At 42.5% G+C, this 21461-nt stretch overlaps 1 protein-coding gene across 1 annotated transcript in view; it reads left to right on the forward strand.

Annotated features, from left to right (window-relative positions):
* Positions 1 to 2775: 2775 nt before the first annotated feature.
* ca16b (carbonic anhydrase XVI b) overlaps positions 2776 to 21461 on the forward strand; it is a 92610-nt gene continuing 73924 nt past the window's right edge. The window contains exon 1 of the mRNA XM_061069473.1: positions 2776 to 3483. Coding sequence (XP_060925456.1) covers positions 3399 to 3483 — 85 coding nt within the window. The 5' untranslated portion in view covers positions 2776 to 3398. The remainder of the gene's footprint in view (positions 3484 to 21461) is intronic.

Below are 21461 nucleotides of genomic sequence, written 5' to 3' on the forward strand. Positions count from 1 at the left end.
AACTTATCCATTCCTCTTGAAAAGAGCCACATTTTGCTTATGTTTCTTGACCGTCACCGTAATGCTTTTCGGCTATGACACTGTAACAGCTACATGTTGATTGCTACCTGACAAGCATAAAGCCAGGAAAGACCACCCCGGAAGACATGCTACTCGACATGTTTTTTTTTTCCCCAAAAAATTATCAGAGACATGAAAATTACAATTTACAAGTTGCTTTTTTTCAATTAACGACATGGATCAAACTGTCTTGTGAGCAGTATATCGTCCAGGGGCTTGACGCTCCTGACCACTGACCCAATTAAAAACTTTAAAGTTAATTTCCAATTGAGTTTATGACTACTAAACTACTGTATAAGTTCTGTATGGCAAACAACGAGGCTAATTACACTCATTGATAAGTGAATAGAGACATAATAAATAAAGCTTTGAAGATTATTATGGCAAAAAATGTATGTACATTAGAACTTACATTAATCCAAGCTAACTCAATATGTTTCTTGGCCCTTTTGTGAGGTTTTATTGGTCTGGGGACATTTACCTATACTCATAAGAGTTGGGATGATTGCAACACATCAGTCTGCATGATGAATCAAAGTCTGAAACCCGGGTCGCCTGGCAGAACAAGATAGAAATACAAATGCATGGGATCAGTCAGAATACAGTCAAGTCCTGAAATAATCGTCAACCGTGGTGGTGATGTGCCGAGTGCACGTATGTAGTGCAGCCCGGAGGATCGTGCGATGATGCTCACGAGGCTGTGGGGGCTTTGAAAAGGTAGGCATTTTGGAGAGGAAGCAGATGGCTCACATTAAAAGCAAAGGGCCCTTGTGACTGTCCTCAATGGCCCTGCAGAGAACTGGGTAATTAAATGAGAAATTTAATCAGATTCCTCAAATTAAATGTCCAGCTGGATAGTTCTGCAAGAACACCACTGACTACACGTCCACCTAGGGGAGTGTCACCGGTGGATGCATAATTCTCCAATCAGTGCACACTCGTACGCGATGATATTCCAGGTGATGATTGCTGCTCAAGTATTCCATTCACAGTACAGCCAGCAGGAGGCAAAGGGACATCACAGTGTGGCCACAGGAGGGTCATTTTAATAATGGGAGCCTGGGAGGAAGCAAGAAAACAGTGGAGATGACAGGACGGGGGGTGAAATCAATGGATTGAGTGGGCTTGTAAGAACAAGGCTGCAATCCAGATGCAGCTAGATAACCCTCGAGAAGGATTTCATCAGGTTTGATGCAACATGTGTGATGCAACATTTAGAGGAGTCCTGGTTTGGACCTGTCAACCTGAACACACTTGATTTCTGGTCTCTTCCTCATGGTAGCGCCTGGAACAGACAACTAGTAAGAATGGGTAGAAGTGAAGTTGTTTCAGGCTTTAGTTATCATTTCACAATGATCAATGGATGCAGATCTTCTTTTTCTGGTGTTGAGGCCACTGGGGGACAACCTGTCCGAAATACCGGTAAGCGATCAATGAACCGGGGAGTCTGCATGATGTGTGATCAGAGACTGAGACCAGTTCTTGGCTTCCAGAAATGCTTTATAAAGCCGTTTTCAGACATGACCTGGGGATATAGTCCGGATCGGGTCCAGCGAGAGGTGGTGCAGCCGGGTGCAGCAGACAGAGGCAGGAAGTGACGTTTTAAACTCCGCTGCAGAGCTTTTCTCACACCGGTGTCAGCTCTTATCGCCCCAATGTCCCGTGACACATTTGTTGGTGTCATCAGCGTGTATGACACAGAGAGATGTTTGTTTTCTTTTCGTATTTTTGCATCACACTCCCCAGCTAGTGTTCGTATTCTCCCGACTTACTGCAGACCTTACACTCGGGGGCGAGGTGGAAAAAGTCTGCAAATAACACGGAGGGTCTCAAGGCCGAAATATAGTTCTGCGTATGCAACCGCGGGTGGCCACGCAGCTGCATCGACGGACTCGTTTTGGTTTATGCTTCTATAACGTGTTGCGCGTGTTGCAAAGCAATTCCCCGCCAGAACACTAGGCGGAGTAATGTTTTTTTCGAAGTCAAAGTCTTCTTCGTGCCACACACGAAGAAGAGCCGTTTATTTAAATCGCCACGACGGCTCCTCAAAGCCTTCTTCTGGCGGACATATCCGCCGGTCAGTGACGGGTTATCCTAGTGGTCATAGTTTCGGATCTTTTCTGCCAAGTGCTCTTCTATTTGGTCCATATTCGTTCTTCTAAATCTTCCGTGGTTTCCGCCGGTTCAGGGCATGAAACCGGAAATGCGATTCCGGAAAGGTTGTAGTTAGCAGACCAATCACAAGCCTTGCAGGCTGCGTGAGGCTCGCGTCGCTTTGTCGTATACATTGGCGGACACACGCAAGCCGCAAGAGGGGGCACACAGGCAAACTACGGAGGATCTGCGGAGTTCGGTGCATGTCTGGAAGCAGCTTTCAAAATACGTAATCTTAGTTCTACGAGCTTGTGACTGACCTAACCTTGGTAAGATTGTCTCCATACATTGTGCAGCCTGCAATATATTCGACTTTAACCCTTCAGCGTGTGTGTCTTGCATTCCCTGAGTGGTCCGGATCCATTTTCCAGCCCACATGCAACCTTTGGGTTATTTGCATTCAGCAAATCTAAGACCCTCCCTCGCCTCCGCCCTCCCTGCTCGGCCCCCGCCCCTCCATCCCTCCCTCCCTCCCTCCCTCCCAGCCTGTCCGGTAGGATGGGACCAGTAGCCAGATATCCGTGCACGCCTGACCGCTAGTCGACTTCCTGGATGGGAAGAGTGGGACGTTCCCAGCTCCACTTTCCCTCCTCGCGTCGTGCGTCGCCCTCGGTCACGCTGACGCCGCGGATAACCACTTGAACGATGAGCGATCGATACCGTGCGACCACTTTTTTGTTTCTCTCCTTCCGCGGGACTTAGTGAAGAAGACAGCGACTGATCGACCCTCCACCTCCTCCTCCTCCACCACCTCCTCCTCCTCCACCACCGCCGGCTGCCTCACTCCGGGAATGTCGCTATGTGGAAGCCCGCTGCTACAGGCGCGGAGGAGTCCGACTTCACACGGTGAAGAAGAAGAAGAAGAAGTGCTTGTAGCGTTTTGCTCCTCGAGGAGAACACCAGCCTCAGCTCGGACTGAATGAGAATCTGAAATCTTTCTTTCCTCCATTATTACTATTCACAGACAGCAGACAGCGTGTGTAGCCGAGCCGCTAACCCGGACTTTGATGCCCTGTCTCCGCGGCTGCTGCTGCTGCTGAGCCAACTTCGGCTTCTTTCTTTCCCTCGGTACCGTTTTTTTTCTGGTTTAATTAAAAAGAAGAAAAGGAGAACTGTGGAGAGAAGAGAAGAAACTTTGTGACCCGCTGCCTCCTCCTTGTTGCTCTCTCCATGAGTGGGCTAACATGCGGAGGACACGGGAACCGAGTTGCTGGTGGATTCTACCCTTCATGTGTTTAACCTTGCCCGGACACAGCGCCTGTCAGCCCGGTGAGTACCGACACACGACCCGGGTCGGCCGCTCGCGGTTCCCCCGGAGAGAGGTCCGCTGTGCGGCGGGGCTCTAGTGGAATGGAGGGCTGGTGGTGGGGGGGGGGGGGGTAAAAGGGGACTTTTGTCTGTGGGTTTGGGGGTGTTTCATTTATTTCATTTTTTTACTTTAGCCTGGTTCCGGTAACTGTTTCCGAGCCGAGTTTAAAGTCCAGTGGTGACCGACGAACCTCAGTGATTTGTGTGCATGCTATTGATTGAGCAGCTGTGTGTGTGTGTGTGTGTCCTTCCGTTCAACGTGCTGCTTCTCCTCCTCACACACTTATTCAACATGGTGCACACACACACAACCGAGCGAATGCACCACAACACTCCTCTGCGATAGTCCCAAAGCTGAGACTTCCCGCTGTCTCACTTCGTGTCCCCCGGGGTCATTGTCCCTCCCTCCGCCGGGTCTCCAGCCCGGTTCTCTTTGTGTGTCTCCTGAGTGGAGCTTCCCGGGCTGCACCTCCAGCTGCCCGGGGGTGCAGCCCGGGTCCAGCCCGCTGTCATGTGCGGAGCTCCGGACTCTGGAGGCGGATGCAGGCGACAGTTCGCGCCGCTGCCTCTCGGATGGACGTGCCTGTATGAGGGGCGATTAGTGCCACTCGTGCACAAGCGCAGTCCCCCCTGCACAATGTGGTCCTGTGGATTTGCTGTGGCCCCCTCAAAGTCATTGCTGCTAGAGATTTAGCAGTGGCAATAAAAGACTAGTCACCCCCCCTCTGCATCCTCATCCTATATATTTTGTCATATCCTCAAGGCTGCTGCACCCCAGAGGATAACCGGACCAACTTTATAAATCCGATTTGACCCTTTTTTAAATCGTGGGGGTCTTCCCAACTGGAGGTCACTCTGTGCCAATTATCTGCCCAAATAGTCCTGGAGTGTGTGTATCTTTCTCCGGTGTTGGGGCCAGCCTGGTATTGCTTCCGATTGACTCAGAGCCACCCTGATCTCGATTTGTAAATATCTCTATCCTACAATAATAGGCTCTGACAGAAACCTGGAATAGAGCGAGCTGAGCTGGAAGCGTCACCAACCTCAAAACAACATTAAAGTTCCAACTCACCTCCAATTCGCCATGAAAAATGTATACACCCTCTCAGCCAGGACAACAACTATAGATGTTTTTCAGCTGAAGAACAAATCACAGTGACAGTGTTCCTCCTTCATGTTGGTTTTTCTTAAAGTTTGATCAGGCAAGTGTTCCACACTACAGCTCAGATAGTGGCACTAATGTTCCTAAAAGTTGTTTTCCTCTGAATATGAAAAAGACATTGTGAAAATCTCTGAGATTTCAAGTCTTTCCAAAGCTGTCAACATTTTAGACCCTATCATTATCATGTAAACAGATCATTTTGTCATACATGTCACCATTGCTACGTTCGAAAAAATATATTAAAAGTACATAGACCAAGACAAACATGATGCAATGAAATTATGGCAGACATAATTCAGTCAGGTGACAGAATATACTGCAACACTGGTCAAGTGTTCGAAAATAATAGTTGATAATCAAATGCTTGCTAATCCTCCATTATGTAGGAATACCACTTAACATTGCTGGGTTACTTTACTAAGAGGTCAAAAGGGCATGCAATAGGTCAAGCATATAGCAAGCGCCCTCTGCTGGACGATCAGATGGACTTCTAGAATGTAAAGTATATTTGCAATTAAAAGAGGTCATTACAGTTCAACAAGGAACCCCCAACCCACATTCAAATTAATGTGTTTAAAAAGTGACAGCAATAGGTCCAAATACTTTTTGATACTAATATCAGTCTTAGGATCATGGGGTTTATCAGTCAGGCTTTTCTGGGAATTAGAAGCATTTAAATCAGTGGCTAAAAAGCAGTGACATCACATTATTTGCCAAATATTTTGTTATCCCTTGTAAGAAATGTATTGAACATTTTATTATTCTCTGTTATCTTTGTAAATCGTGTCTTTGCTGGTGTGCGTCTCAAATAGGTTTTGAAGTCATCACCTGTCGTGTGGCACCAGTCACCCCCCATACTAAAGTAGCAGTGATGTAACAGGAGAATGGTTTGTGTGAGTCACCCCCCTCTGCCCCAAAATCCCCCTGTTCCATGCTTCCACGTCCTCAGTTTGCAGTGTTATTGACTAGTAGCCTCACACACGACTTCTCTCATCTGGCATGTCACACCAGACCTCCGGCACACGGCAGGAAGGCAACACCGACAACCTGGATCCCCATCGAGGAGCTGGTGGAGGTTATGTCCAATGGAAACGACATCTTCGCTGCTCACATGCGTCTGTCTACTCTTTTAGACTGGTTGACCTAAATCTTTTTAAATTTAGAGTAAACTCGTGTTTAAAAAGGAGGGTGCTCGTTTTCTTTCTTGAATTAATTCAAAAAAGCATTTAAAGGTGTCGATGTTGATGAAATTGGCCTAATTTCATAATATCTCAGAGAACGTTTCCTCTAGTGTGTATTTAGATGTAATTCAAAATCATCAGCCCTCGTTAGAAAAACAGTCTTCATGTTTTTTCTCACAAATATCCTAGAATGATTTCCCCTTACACTCACTCACACCCTTGCTACAATATTATGGTTGTTTAAAAAAAATCTGTCGGTCCATCATTATGACTTGTGCTATTCCTGAAATCGCATCCACAGCCATTTTTGCAGCTCTGCAGTCATCATCAGAAACATAGTTTGGCAATAATTATAGAAATGCATCTGATTTCATCACAAGTAATGAGGAAATGATTGCCAGTATATGGGAATTCAGCACTCGGGGAAAAGGCCTTAATGCCTCATGATACAAAGCTGTAGAATAGCTATTAGCACAGACAACCGGAGATGAATGGATCTTTGGCAATTTAAATGCTAAATAAACAACTTTTTGGCTAATGCTTGTATGCCATATTGCAGGGATACACTATCTCTTCTCACTCCGAACGTATAGAATACTAGTACGAGAGAAAAGGCGTCATTAATGATATTAACGAGGTCCTGATCTACTCCTGTGCTAGCAGGATGCCAGCTGTCTGGACATCACTGATGTTGGCAACAGCATCGTTATCATCAAGGTCCTCTGCATCTTCCCTGGATAATTGCTTCAGTATGTACAGTGCTGACATATGATGTTAAACCAACTTCCCCTGGTTTTAAAATAGCACCAGCAACATATGCCCAATCTCCATCATGGATTGCCTCAGCAAACTGTTATCTGTTGTCGTTTCCACCAGATGCCTGTGCCACCCAATAAATGGTCCGTGGGGAAGCACTGCCACTGTAATCACTTTGCAGTCATGTGCATATAATTCAGTTTATCCTCTTGTGGTGCTCATCCTTTGCCTATTGTTTTCAAATTAAACGACTAGCTAATCTACCTGCTTGATGAGAATGGACATACTTTAAATTTAGTTTTTATTGATATCTTAGTTTGGACTATAATAGTTTAAAGTGTAGTGTAGTTTAGCTTTGGAGAATGGTTGTGTGTTGTTCATTATGTGTTTATAGGGATTAACACTGTTGTGGTTTGGGTTTTCTTCAAACTGATTTCTGCTGTGCTTCACTTGGTGGAAAACAGCTTGTGAAATGAGCTGCTTCTTATTTCACAGTTGGAAGAAATCTGGAAAAGGACACTCGAGGAATCAGTTTAAGCTAGAATATCAAACTTTTCTCTTTTAAAATATCTGAAAATGTTGAGCTGTTTACTTGTATAGAAAATTCCAACCTAGAGAAATCTGTGATTTTAGGGTACATGGTGAACATTTTGTTGAATGGTTTGTCACATCAGACATGAGGGTTTGCCAGTGGGTTGACACCATGCTTGTTTTATCTATGTCCTTGGCATTGATAGTTTCCGATTGATAATCAAGCACAATATATGTAATGAGCATAGCATTGATGATTCACAACATCATAAGAAGTTAACCCCGTACCCCTTTTCTTTTGGTGCTAGATTTATATATGATGCAATTGTCAGGAAATGGAAATAATTCAATTCAATTTTATTTGTACAGCACAAACACATAAAGTATATCAAATCCCTTTACGCGTTCGAGCATGTCCTAGAGAGGCCTTAAGGTTCCCACGATGAGAAAGCACCCGTCGACTGTTGAGAGAAAAAACAAAATAACGTGTTTAGAACCACTCACATTGCAATCTTTTGTATAATACGGTTTTGTTATCATGTCCTTGTTCGAACACGGTCACCACCATAGCTCCTGTTTTTGTTGGCACATTGCTAAATTGGGCAGAACCAGAGGAAGGATGTCTACTGACTGTCACCCTCACTCACTTGTTTGCATATGCGTCAATATGTATATGCACAATAGAGGATCACACTACGTCCACAGGGAGCCTTTAACGCCACCTAGGAGACAAAGCATGATCACCGGCAGAGCAACGCAAGCATAAAGAGAAGACGTATAAATATGTTCCACCAACTGTAATCTCTGACTCCTGGCTTTCCTAATGAAATCACAAAATAATCTTTTTTTTTGTGCATCACATTAATCATCAGTAATCATGATCCCAACAGTGTGGTCTAACCTCATGTCCACTGGATACAGCTGCAATGTTTTTTTCTAGTTATACAACCGCTCTGACACATTTTCTGTCACGATGTAAATAGAAAGTCAGAAGCAGAACATCTTCAAGCAGATCCAACACTTGGAGTATTGTTTAGAGTTGCTTTGCTGTCACGTTTGCTTCACAAGCTTACTGAATACATGTGTGCAGCTGTGACCAGTGTGGTAACAGACACTGCGTCTGTTCTCTACTCCTTCTCCTTTCCTACAACACGCCGTCCTATCTGTATTTTTTTGTCTTCATATCCTGGATAGTGTGGCAGAGGAAAACCCGAGCAGGTCTTGCCCTGCTTCAGCTATTTTGGATAAACACTATAAATCATAATAATTTTATATCATATTTATGCATATTCACAAGTGAATTTCACGCTTCAGAGATGTGAGCTGCTCTGGCAAAAATTTACATTGAAGTGCAATATTTCAGTAAATCGCTGCTCAGCATTATTAAGAACGGTGCATTATTTTACATGATAATTACAACAATTGGACATTAATAGTGATTAAAGAGTTTATTGGTTTAACTTATGCTAATCAAGGCAATTGTTCATCACTTCATTACTGTGTGTACGGTTGAGTTCATGCAGTCTCTCGGTGAAGATTCTCCAAGCTGGTCACAGTGGTGTTTTAATCGTTCAGAATTACTCACATTCACTTCCCTCCAAATCATTTCATCTATCCGAGCAACATCACACACACACACACACACACACACACACACACACACACACACACACACACACACACACACACACACACACACACACACACACACACACACACACACACACACACACACACACACACACACACACACACACACACACACACACACACACACTAGCACATGGAAACTGGGTTTGACCGGGCTGCTTTGAAACAGGGGAGGAAACATGCTGTTGGGGGAACTAGTGTACTTATTTCCTGTGCTTCATGACAATAGTGATTAATGTCCAGGCAATAAGGCACTGTCACAAGGACATTCACTGCTGCTCTCAAGGACTTGGCCATATCAATAAATGTCCTGTGTCCTTTAGTCTCCACGTCCTCTTTGCCCTTAAACAATGTTGCCGCGATGTGATACCGTGTCAGCTTTACTTACAGCCGAACTGTCAGTCAGCGCTGCCCTGTGGAGAATGGAGACAATGGAACCTTCAGGCTCCCTTTTCCTGCATTGTTTTATTGTGGGTCAACAGAGCGTGTGTTTGCTGTGTGCTCATTGTTTTTCCGTGTTCTTTTTCCTTTTTCACCTCTCTCTCACTGGGCTACATTCAAAATTGTCTTTTTTACGAGTCAAGGAAAAACAAATTCAAAAAGTAGGCTACCCCGTCCACGAGGCTCGTTTCCCCCTGTCGTGAATTATGGCGACAATCACTGAAGATATAGGATTAGGCTGTGCATGTTTTATCAAGCTCACGGTGCTCTGTAGAATGCCAAATAAGCTTTCTGCAGGAGAGTCAAGTAGTGTTTGATGAATTGATTTTTAACCTTTGCATAAATTATAATCCTGTTGTTTTGAGCAGCTGTAGTGAGTGGGAAAGATACAAGTGTGTTTCCGTAGGTAGAAGAAAAACGTACCTTACCCCCAATGTAGGTCACTTTGACATTAAAATGCAGTCACTACACTGTGTGTTAAAATGCAGTGAAACTCCACAGTGTTATTAACTGTGCAGAGTAGCTGTCACTGTCTGAACAGACACGTGTTTTGTTTAAATGGAGCAGTAACACAATGCTTAAATAAAACCGAAACCATGCCATGTAAACCTGACAGCCCTTAGATCTTTGACACTGGCTGTTGTTTAGCACATTTTGTAAAGGAGCACCCCGGGGTATTGGTTTAATGCAACTGGAGGATGCTTTGTTGTGTCAAAACTTTCCAGTACTGATATTTTTTTTTTAGATGTCTTTTCTGTTGTAGTTATTTTATTTGACAGTTATTTTATTGTTGAGGTTGATATTAATAATGAGGGATAAAAAAGCTGTTAACAATATAAATGTACATTTTAATTGCAATCTCTTATGTACATATATACAGTTTATAAAATTGCAAATTTGAAACTGCTCACAAAGTAACAACAGACATATCTTTGGTTTTTCTGTAATTCATTGTTAGACTCATGCGTTAGTGTGATATTGGATATCACTGCTAAGCTTTATCAGCTGCGTGATTTATCAGCTCTGCTCTTTACATATAAAGTGGCATTCAAATGAATATATTCAGTAATCTAGCAAATTAACATACAATGGCAGAATAAAAGGTGGATATTTTTACAGAGCTGTATAAACGATGGATGTCAGGAGACCTAACTCTTGAATTCACATGAGAAGAAGTATTGTGTAGAAGAGTGTGAGTCTAAAGGTCAACTTAAGAGAATACGATAGCTGCTACAATTGGCTACATTTAGCTGTTCCAAGTAACTAACAGCAAAAAGGCTCCAGGAAACATAAATCTTTTCCAACCGATGGCAACATCAGACTTAGACTTACTTACGAGTTAGTTTGTTTGAGTCTGAAATAAAATACGACTAAAGAAACACTTGGGCACCCGAAATACATGTTTTTTTTTAAAAGAGAGATGGTTGTATGGTAACATGTTGATCTGACATAGTGCATCAGTTATAGTAATATAGCTTGGCAATGTATTGTTGATATTAGGAACTAAATTATATAAATAGTACACACATGAAAGTACAATAGCACACCACATATTACACTACACAATGGAATAATTACCTAGGCTTATTCATCATGAGCGTATTGTGTAGTAAATACAGACGAGTAGTTGTAATCAGATGCAGCTTGGCAGGCTGACTTTAACACCAAGTCAATACCCACTTTTCCACTCCAGTGCTAAACCCATTTCATTAATTCCTTGTTGAATGCATTTTTTTCCACCTCTCCCTAAGTTAACACCGTGAGAGATCCGTCCCCAGGCTCTTTCCTTTGGGCTTGCAATGAGATTGATGTTCTGTTTGTTTCTCACACACACTTGGACTGTCTCTCTGGGAGCTCTCTTTATTCCTCAAAAAAGCTCTGAAACAACAATGGAATGAGGGTCATTGGTATTAAAACGCATTACCAAAAAGAGGGCTAAGCTTTTCATGGTGTGGTGGTGGTGGGGGTGGTGGACCCTCTCCAGGTGTTAATTTATTCGTCTCTTTTAGACATTGTACTGTTGTGCCAAGTGATATTTTGTGATATTGTGAAAACGACCAAGGCAGCTAGTGTGAAACTTTGTTAGTTAATTTAAGAGATTTCCGAGGGAGGATATGTGCTGAGTTGGATAGTTTTTGGAGGCAGAACAGGAGTTTAGAGTCTACCCTATCGATCCTGTTGACATGCTCCCCTTTGGGGAATGCAAATGTTTCTGTTCCTCAACACAAACATTCAACCCCTCCTAGTACTGGAACCCTAATTAACTAGGGATTTGAATACCATGGCCTTTTCCTTTTGACATTTTCATACATCAGAAAGATATTATTTCACACTTCCTCAACAAAGACAACTCAAATTTTTATTAGACAGTGAAAAGGATTTATACGTCTACACCAGGGTCAACAGTTGACTATGTTCAACATAAAAAAAAATTAAATAAGGAAAAACATACCATCCAGCCGTTTTCACTGCGCTGTGCCAATTGCTGAGTGTCTGTTTATCTGTCAAACTGTGGTGTGCGCTGAATGCTTGACGGGTGCTGTACGTTATTGTCACAGCAAATCTACACCTCACAACACTTGTGTTTACTGCTGCAGAGAGGAAACCGATCCCCAGGTAATCGCTAATCACTGAGGGATTCCAGAGATTGTCTGTCGCCACACTTAGTTAGCAGCCAGTTGGAGAGAGGGAGCTAGCAACCGCTCTGCCTCAACAGCTTCACAGTTCTGAAGCTGCGTGTCGCTGTCACGTTGATGCTTTGAATAGGCTTCATGGCACCTGAGTCTTCAGTGGTAGAGATGGATGTTGTTGCTTTGAGATAGAAAGAGGTTAATTTTGTATTCAGGACTGTAATCTTCATCAGTTTGTATATAAGCCTTCTTACATTATACGCAATCATCCTGTCGATGAATAGATAGTAAATCTGTGAGGTATTGCAGTACGTATTATGTGACAAAAGAAGTATGTCTAGCGCTTTTATATTATGCTCTTCATTGTGCAGCAAATCACGCTGTGTGCCAATATTTTCGTCATTTGGATGGTTCTTCTTACAGATGAAAGCTGGAAACTTGCATGAAGGACAACACAAGACGTTTAAAGACATCATCTTGAACTGTGGCCAATTATGACAGACGCAATTTTCACTTTTTTCCATATATACAACAACCCAGAGCTTGATTGTTTGTATATTCTCAGTTGGAATATGTTCCAATTCAAGCTTAAATGTGGAGTGGTTCTGTCAAAGGCGTATGTGACATAGTCTGAGGGCTGGTTGGAGCACAACAGAGCAGGGAGAAGGGTGTGAGGAGAAGATACGTTTGCATTGCAGTCTCATTACTCAAAACTCCCCATACAGATGCACAGAAATCAGCTGCAGACACTATGGACTTCATGTTGATGTTATGGTCCTTATACCGGTTATATGGTTCTATACTATTCAGACACAACAAAGTGGACAATTTGCAGATGATTGCACAAAGGCTAGGGACACTCGTAATCAAACCTCATTCCTTTATTCCCCACCAGCTGTCTCCATTGGTGGAAAGTGGCGCTAATTTCAATTCCTGTTTTACCTCCATTTCTATTACTACTCTTTTGCAACTGAATGTGATTTATTTTCCCCTGGACACCACTACTGAACGCTGCAGTAATTCATAATCACCTCTTTAGATACAAATCGGAATTAAGAGGCGCTAACTTCGGAAAGGTATCTACATTACTGTATCTTTAAATGCAATCTATAAGTAGCACATTTTAAAGTTATTCAGATCAATCTAAACATTGAGTCTTGTGTTTTTTTGGGACCAGTATGCATCAGGTTGTAAGAATCACATTTGCATGTTGCCTTTACCACTGAGCTGTGATGCTGCTGCTTGATCGGCCCCATTACTTTGAGTCACAGCCAAGTGCTGCTCGGTTGAACATTGTTTTTCAGCCTTTGTTTGCTCTAGCTCCAGTGTAAATTCGATCTCATGTTTATTAGCCTTGGATGTGTTCTGTTGTGAGTTTGACTACGTGTCTGTGATGAAATCTGTGCCAATGTCGCTTTACTGAGTTTGACATGCAATTATATGGCTTTCTTCTGATGGTCTGCTGTTGACAGGAATGGGATACACTTTCGTATCTCAACAGACGACCACCAGGCTGCCTTGTATTAAAGAAGGGCCAAACAAGTGTGTGAATGTGGAGTAGCCATCACCATAGCAGATGTCCTCATTTGTCATTAGTTATATGTTGGCATTGATGATCGGTACTGAAATAGTCTTGTAATCCCTTTTGGCTAATTAGCGGCCATATTTTCATGACATGCCAGTCGACTAACTTTAAATTTAACTGTTTGAAACTCTGAACATATCCATGATTTTAAATGTGACACGTTTCATATTTTTGCTCTCAATAACATCTAAATCAAATTAATTCAGTTCACAGGTTGCAATTTTTAAAGTCTGTTGGTAGGCAAATTACATATCTGTTAAAATGTGTCCATGATTTATGAAATGGCAATTTGAACAGTGGGAAAACAAACACTTTCATTTTAGTTGCAATTAAGGAAGAGTGGTTGGAAGGTTAACCACAAGAGCCTGAGATCATCTTTTAGCTTGTTATTTTTGGGCAGTGTAGTGAAATAAAAAACCAGAATGCAGGAAATGAGTAAATCATGAATACTGGGAATACATACGCTGTCAGTGTGCATGACTTCTCTAAGAAAAATATCAACTCCATGTGCCGAAAATGATCTGTAAATTATCATAAGGTAAACGATACAAATCTGTAATTCGAGACATTGGAGAAGACTGATTCTCATCTGTATCAGTTGTATGGAGCAGTCACTTTTTCATTCATGTGTTTCTCACCCATGTTTCAGTGTAAAATATACTTTTGGGCCTGTGTGGTTGATTTGTACAATGTGTACTCATGTCATCACTTGTGAAAATGTACATTCACATAATGGTGCTTAATGTCAATGAAATAATGAACTGCTTACAGCAAACATTACAAACCATCACACCACTAAAGAGGCTGCAGAGATATTGAGGGCATCGCTCTTCTTGGTTTTATTTATCGTTTCTAAATTCAGCCTTTAAGTATTGATTAGAATCCGACATCAAAGTGCAGTTAAATAGGAAGAGAGGACGTCTCATTGCTTGTATGGCTCCGGGCAGTCAAGACGAGCCTGTTTGGTAGTGAAGCATAAAAACTCCCGGTGCAGTGGTATTATTTATGGCCAACATTAAGTCCTTTTGGCTAGCATGCTGCAGGTTAGTTATTTTCCCACAGTATCAGGGAAATGTTTTCTACTGCAGCACTTTGATTTCACATATTTCCTTTTTTGAAATTGCAGTTGTATTACCGTTGTACTTTACAAGGTGACACTCTGCCATTTCCTCTGGAACACCCTCACAGCAACATACATTTTCACTCAGCCTGGTGGTCCCAAGCTGTGATCAGATTATTAGCCTGGCCGCATCAGTGTCACGCTCTACCTGCTGAGCCTGATGGACCCATTTACATTACCAGTAATCAGCCATCACCATTCATGAGCACCAGAAATGTGCAGGGAGTGTAACGTAGGCGCCAGAGACAGCTGAATTTATTTCTGAATCAATAACTAGACAATTCACGTGGGGCTGCGCACCGTATCCTGAGGTATGACCTCATACGTTCTTGGCACTTAAGAGATCCAATTGCCACATTGAAAATTGAAAACCTCCCTTTCCACTGTAAATTTTCCTAACACTGTCACAGCTGTAATGTACAGTCTTGTCACTGTGTGTGTGGAGATGTGTTTGACGGTTGAGGGTTGTTTATTGTCGCCTCTGCAGGGAAAAAGCTATAGCCGGTCGAGGAAAAGGTCACCGGCCCTGAATTTGTTTAATCTTGTTAATGGTTTTCAGCAGAGGCCCTTGATGCACTCAATCAGTGTGCTCTCCAGCTATTTAATGCACTTAATTCACTGTACCAGCATCGCCCCAGCACCACATTCAACAGCGCAATTCAGATTTACTGTGTAAATTCATCAGTTTTGACCAGTAGCTGTCAAACCCAGATTCAGCCCGTATGCCAAGGGCGGCTCGAAACACTGACTTCTCCACCGGAAGACTTGCAGTGTTAAATCATGAAAGAGTTTAGTCGGACAATAGAACAATAGTCCATACCGGCTTCATAAGAATAGAGAATAAATGCCAGGATGTATGCGTTGTTTTTTCCCCCCCTCTGACGTCTGATGTTTGATGTGCTGTTTCTCTCTTAAAGGCTAGAGAACGCTGGTCAGTCCTCAGAACCTCCTCTGTAACATTATAGTACAGATGATATAGATCTTCATAGTATACCTTTTTAGAAAGCGGAACACAAACCGCTGGGAATGTATTGTGTCTGAACCGAGAGTGCATCGAGAGTTGGCGGCCCGTTTGGATTTGATTAAAATGAAATGGTCTTATCCACTTCTCCAGATAAGTTTAGAGAATAGACTGCAGAGCAAGTGCGGCATAATGAGAAAGTCGAGTGTGCCTCTTTTGCCCTTCCTGCTATTCTACGTGTTTGTTGTTCAAGTTCCCTAATGAAACGCAAACAAAAATGTTTTCTATTCGGGAGGAGGTCCAAGGCTATAATGCACACAATGTCTACAAGTGCGTGTCAGTGTGTGTTTGTGTGCGTGTGTGTGGGTTGGTCTTGCGTTTCTGTCATATCTCACTATGAAGTTGTATTTTAGGCTTTCAGCAGCCTGCACGGCATTGACAAAAACATCTCACAAAACAGTCTCTGCTCTGAATGTGCAGCAGCACTTCCTGTCAATTAACACGATGAACAAAAAGCCAGACAGGTCTTGACATGCATGCAGACACGCTCACATGCACAGTAGAATTTTTATTTTATTTAGACCAGGTGTCAAGGGAACATTTTTTAAATTGGTTCTTGGAATTTTTTTTTTTTTTATTTTAATTTTTCATTTAGTCAGTCAAAGAACAAATTTAACCTCAGACTAATGGGCTTAATTTTACTGTAATATTGCTACATTTGTCTGGCCCAAGGGTGCTGATGTCCTCTTTGCTGAAACGGCTTGTTTGCTTTCAGCTGTGTCGGCCTAAATATCTGCATTGGGATTTGAATTATTGTTTTATTATTTTCTGAGCTGGACGGTTTAGCCCTAAGGCTCGGCTCCCTCTGAGCCGTATCTCGGCTGATCTTGGCACTTCTCGGGCTCCTGAGGTCCTTCACACTTCCGGGGAAATCTAGCCACATCGCCCACTCCCCGAGAAATGAGAAGCGCATGCACTCTCAAGATCGAGCCCTGCATGCTCCTTTTCTGTGCTGTCTTGTTCCACAGAGAGAATCCCCCCCCCCCCCCCCCGCCAACCTTGTTTAACCACTGTGATATGTACTGGTAACCCTGAAGCGCTTGACAGACTGTGGTGAGAACTGAGCTATTTGGCCTTTAGAATAAAATGAGCATATTCAAACACGCGTTTGTCGTAAACATATCTGTTTGTGATTCCTCAAAAAAGAAAGCTAAGCAGATGTCCTTGCATTTGACAGGTTGCTTCGTGCATTGCAGATGAGATTGCACAGGCAGCAGCTGTCTCCCTCAGTATGCACATTTGTTCCTCATATACATATCAATTTTGCATCAAGAGCTTGCCCTTTATTCACTCACGATGCCGGTTGAAAATGCGGCTCGCTTCTTTTTCGTATAGATTCAGACAGAATGCTATCGAAGTTGTTTAGAGTATGGTTTCTCTAATTAGTCAATTTAATGATATGCGTTCATTCTACTTCTAATTAAAGGACTTGCTGAGGAAATGCGTGAATTGAACGAGCGATGCTTCCTTCTCCCTCAACAACCACTGTCAAAGTATCAGTGTGCACGTAACTGTCTGAATGTAAATCATGCGACTGAAAAAACGTCCTTCTACAACACGATCTGGAATGTGGCTCTGATTTGGAGAAACATTTCAAATAAAGAGAAGTTTGTGTCACAGAGTGATTTTTCACATTCTGCGTTTTTGAACTCCTGACTTGTGAAGAAGTGCCAGGACACACTTTTGCTGACCGAGTTCAAGAGAGCTAATATGACTTTGAACAGAATTTGCTCAATTGTAATAGCAACACAAAATATGTCCAGCACTTTGGCTACAAGGGATTTCAGCTGATCCACTGCCAGATGTCAGTTTAAGCTTAAAAAGGTTGTAAAGATTTTTGTGAAACATCGAAAATAGGATTATGCTACTGCACTTGTTTTCTTATGGTCAACACTATGAAGGAATTTATCTTACTTATAATTATTGTGCCATCTGTGCCATAAAGCTTAGTGTTGGTCCATAAACTAAAAATGTTTCAATGAGCCTCACTGTTGTTTTTTTATGACACCTTCCTTCAATACCATGGACGTGGGCACTGTTGTTTATTTTGAGGAATTAACACATCAGCCATTCTGCCCTTTTCAAAAGTCTAACTATGCTGTATATCAATGACTGCTTTTAAAACATGTCTGTGTTCAGATGGGAACGTCTCAGGGTTTGGGGTTAGATGCTAATACCGATATTGGGAACTAAATTTCTTTTGTATTCAAAAAAGTATTCCTAAAATGTCATTATCAGACCCCTGAGTTCAAATAATACATACAACTAAATAACTTTAAATTAAACAACATACACAAATATAACCAAATATATAGAACTTAAATTAGGAAGATCAACGTTTTTTTATGTAACATAAATGCATCCATTTTATTGTTTTGTTCTACAATTTTTACATCTGCAAACATAAACACAGACAACCATATAAGGGTTGGTCTCTAGTCTCAATAGTGGGAGGATAACACATTGTTTCATTTTGTTCTACTCAAAGATTTTTTTGCTTTCCCTATCCTGTGTTTTGAGCTACGTTGAGACGATTTTAACTACGTCCTCCAACGACTAATGCTAGTTAAACACTCCTGTGGTTGTTGTTAGGCTGCTGTTTTTCAAGGGCTCTCAGGGGTTCTTTGCTTGTTGTCGAGTGTGATATTATGGAACAAATAGCAGGGCTTAATGGTGGTGTAGATCATTTACCTGCCCTCGGGGCAATGAAAATAGGAAAACCATTTTGTACAAGGTGTTGTGCTGTAGGAGCTTGGAAGCCTTTTGCTTCCTAAAAATACTCAGATAGGAAAAATCCTGAGCGTGAAAATACCCTTTAGTCCAAAATATTTGTATATAAACATCCAATTTAAGCTGCTGATTAACCCACATAATTGAAATTTGTCTTTTGTTTATATGTCTGCATTTAAGATTAACACATATATGTTGTTTGTGTATAGCTTGGCTACAGTCTCCCCCTACCCGGCGCCGACTCTGTTGTCTGCTCGGCTCTATCAGAGAAGCTGTGGCTTTAATCCTTTTGCCCACAGGGGATGGCTGACATGGATGAGAGTAAACTGTTGACATGGTGCTGTCTCCTATGCTCTCTGATCAAAGACGATGCAGCCCTCCTGTTTCACAACCTGCCTTCAAATATGCTCCAAGTCGCTGCCACAGAGACTCCCCCCCCCCGTCTCTGTTTTACACTTTATGTTAACCCGTGCTCCCTCGCACAGGATTGATTCATCTGATGATAACACAGCAGCCATATATAAACCCATGCAGCCTCTGACCTCCCTCCAAGCAGTGAATTCTCTTTAATAAAAAAATATTGTTAAATTTGCTCTTCCATAGCAAAGAGACCATTTTTTACTGATGCTGATTTTAAGTGCAAAGAAAAAAGTTTGCTAGATGTAATGCTTAGTTTAATTAATCCCCGGTAATGATGCAAGTATTAGTAAGAGCTGAGGTTGACTTGAGTGGCTGGAGGGGTGTGTGTGTGTGTGTGTGTGTGTGTGTGTCTGTGTCTGTGTCTGTGTCTGTGTCTGTGTGTGTGTGTGTGTGTGTGTGTCTGTGTCTGTGTCTGTGTCTGTGCGTGTGTGTGTCTGTGAGTAGAGACGATGCTCACCAAGCCGACTGCGACTTGTTTCTCTGTAGCGCTGGTTTAGCTTCAGGAGTCCAGAGAGTTGTGCTAAGTTCCCCTTAACCTCATGAGGCAAATAACAAGGGATACACTGTGGTTGTCATGGTTACACTTATCATGCTGCATGCGCTTGTAGGGTAATGGAAATCTTGTCACATACTACTATAGATTAGATGAAGCCATAAACACATACGATGTGAATCTGTGTAATCTGTTATTTGCAGACATTCCTACATGGAATATATTGAGTACATAGTTATACCGTTATAATGTGCTGCAGCCTTTTCATTTAGGTCTTTGTGATCTGAATAATAAAATGTTGTGAGATGCATTTGGAATAGACTGCTCTGGTTCGTGTGGATGCGAGTTCAACTTTTGTGCCAAGTTGCTTGTTTTGACAGTTTTACATTGGTGGACATAGTACAGAGTGCCATGTGTTTACCCCCCCCCCAAGAGAAAAGAAGAAAAAAAGGAAACTGTGATACAACATGGATTCTCGAAATGGACCCAACAACAGATTTTACAGCAAGTAACTGCTTCCAATTTTGTCTCTGGCAGATTGTCATGTCTGCTTTTGTTTTAGTTTTTCCTCTCTTTCCCATTTAACACAGACACAATCTGCCTGCCCAATTGTTTGCATCCCTCTAGCAACAGGGAACCAATATTAGCCAGTGCATCTCCAGGTTGTGAAAACCACAGTGTGTTTTTCCCCCTGACTGCTTAAAGAGACACAAACCGCCCTTGTTTTGCTTGTTCACCTGATTGATAATGGCCTCAGTTTAGACGGTTCCTCCTCCGCTGGCACAGGGTGCATCCATTGTGGAACATATTCTCTGTAATGATTTTGATTGTTGTAAGTCTGCTCCCGCATTCTCTCTGTCTGGAGTTGTGTCTGCTTGGACAATTTGTGCTGCTGGTCTTCTCTGCAATGCTATTTGATTTATTTTTTCCGGGCAACTTACTCTCAGAAGTTAAAGAGACATTTTTGCCCAGTAGACATGGAAACGAATGTCTACACTCCTGGTAACATACCGTCTGCATTTTACTGAATCAAGTATCCACGTGGAAGCTTGCAGGGAGGCTGTTAAGGTATTATTTCATCCATCCATATATTACACACATATTGATTATCCAGTCTTTTTACAGTTTCTTTCCCAGAAAAGCTGCGACTGCAAAGAATTTGATTGATTCGAGCTGTGAGAGAAAAGGAAGCGTCACCGTGGCTGGAGCCGAAGCTTCTCTTATTTTCTGCAGACCTCATTATTAATTTTCATCAAGGTTTTGTGCCAAACGATGGCACCAGGTCTTTTTCCGGTACACAGTTTCTGCTGATTATGTTTCTTCTGTTTTGACTTGTTCAGATTTTGTGGCGTGGGATGTGTCATTTGTCAGAGTAGCGAGGAGGGTAGAGGGACATGAAGATCCTGGGTGAAAGTTGTCCTTGTTAAAGTATGTTTCAGTCTCTGTCACCTCTGGGCGATAGAGTCCTGGCTGAGAGTAGCTGCAACAGCTGCAATTTGGCAGAAGATTTGAGGCACTTTGTCTGAATGTTACTATTAAACTAAAGTGTAGAGGTATTTAAGCCGTATTCCAAAGGGGTTGTATTTATAAGCCGTTAGCATAACAGAGCATTGATCTCAGACAAAAAACTGGAATTGGCTTAGCAATTTCAGGGTTCATTTTAAATTCAGTGGCATTTTCTCTTTCTTTTTTATACTAGTGGAAGGCCTTTAGTAAACCTGACTGTTTGGAATGGGTTGTTTGTTTGGCTTGTGGAGATGCCGGCTGCAGCTTCCTTCTGAAACTGTAAAAGTGACCTTCATCATTTAGCTGTAGCAAGGAAAGAGCTGCTGCTGGACTCACAGAATCCTCGAGCTGCTCCACCCCTGCTGCACAAAGAGCTGTTCACCTGTTTATTCAGTGAAGTTCAGTGAAGCTCGACTAAGTACGTAGAACCCCAAACCGGAGGAGCAATTATCGCTTCCGTTGTTGTGGATGCGCTGTCAGTTAGGTCTCAGCCGCCGCTGTTGCAGAGCACCGGTCGCCTGTTTATTCAAGGCTTATTAATAATGGAAGTATCACATGCTCAAATCGCATCACGTTCGACACTGCACATCCTTGGGCCCTTGACAATACTCAGGCCAAGTATGAAGCCGATAAGATGAGCGGTTCTGGAGATACACCCGCACAGACAGAATTAGTAGATAGAAGATGCATGGTAGCATGCATGGTAAAGAGCT

This window comes from Limanda limanda, chromosome 4 (genome assembly GCF_963576545.1).
Source record: "Limanda limanda chromosome 4, fLimLim1.1, whole genome shotgun sequence".
Lineage (NCBI taxonomy): Eukaryota > Metazoa > Chordata > Actinopteri > Pleuronectiformes > Pleuronectidae > Limanda > Limanda limanda.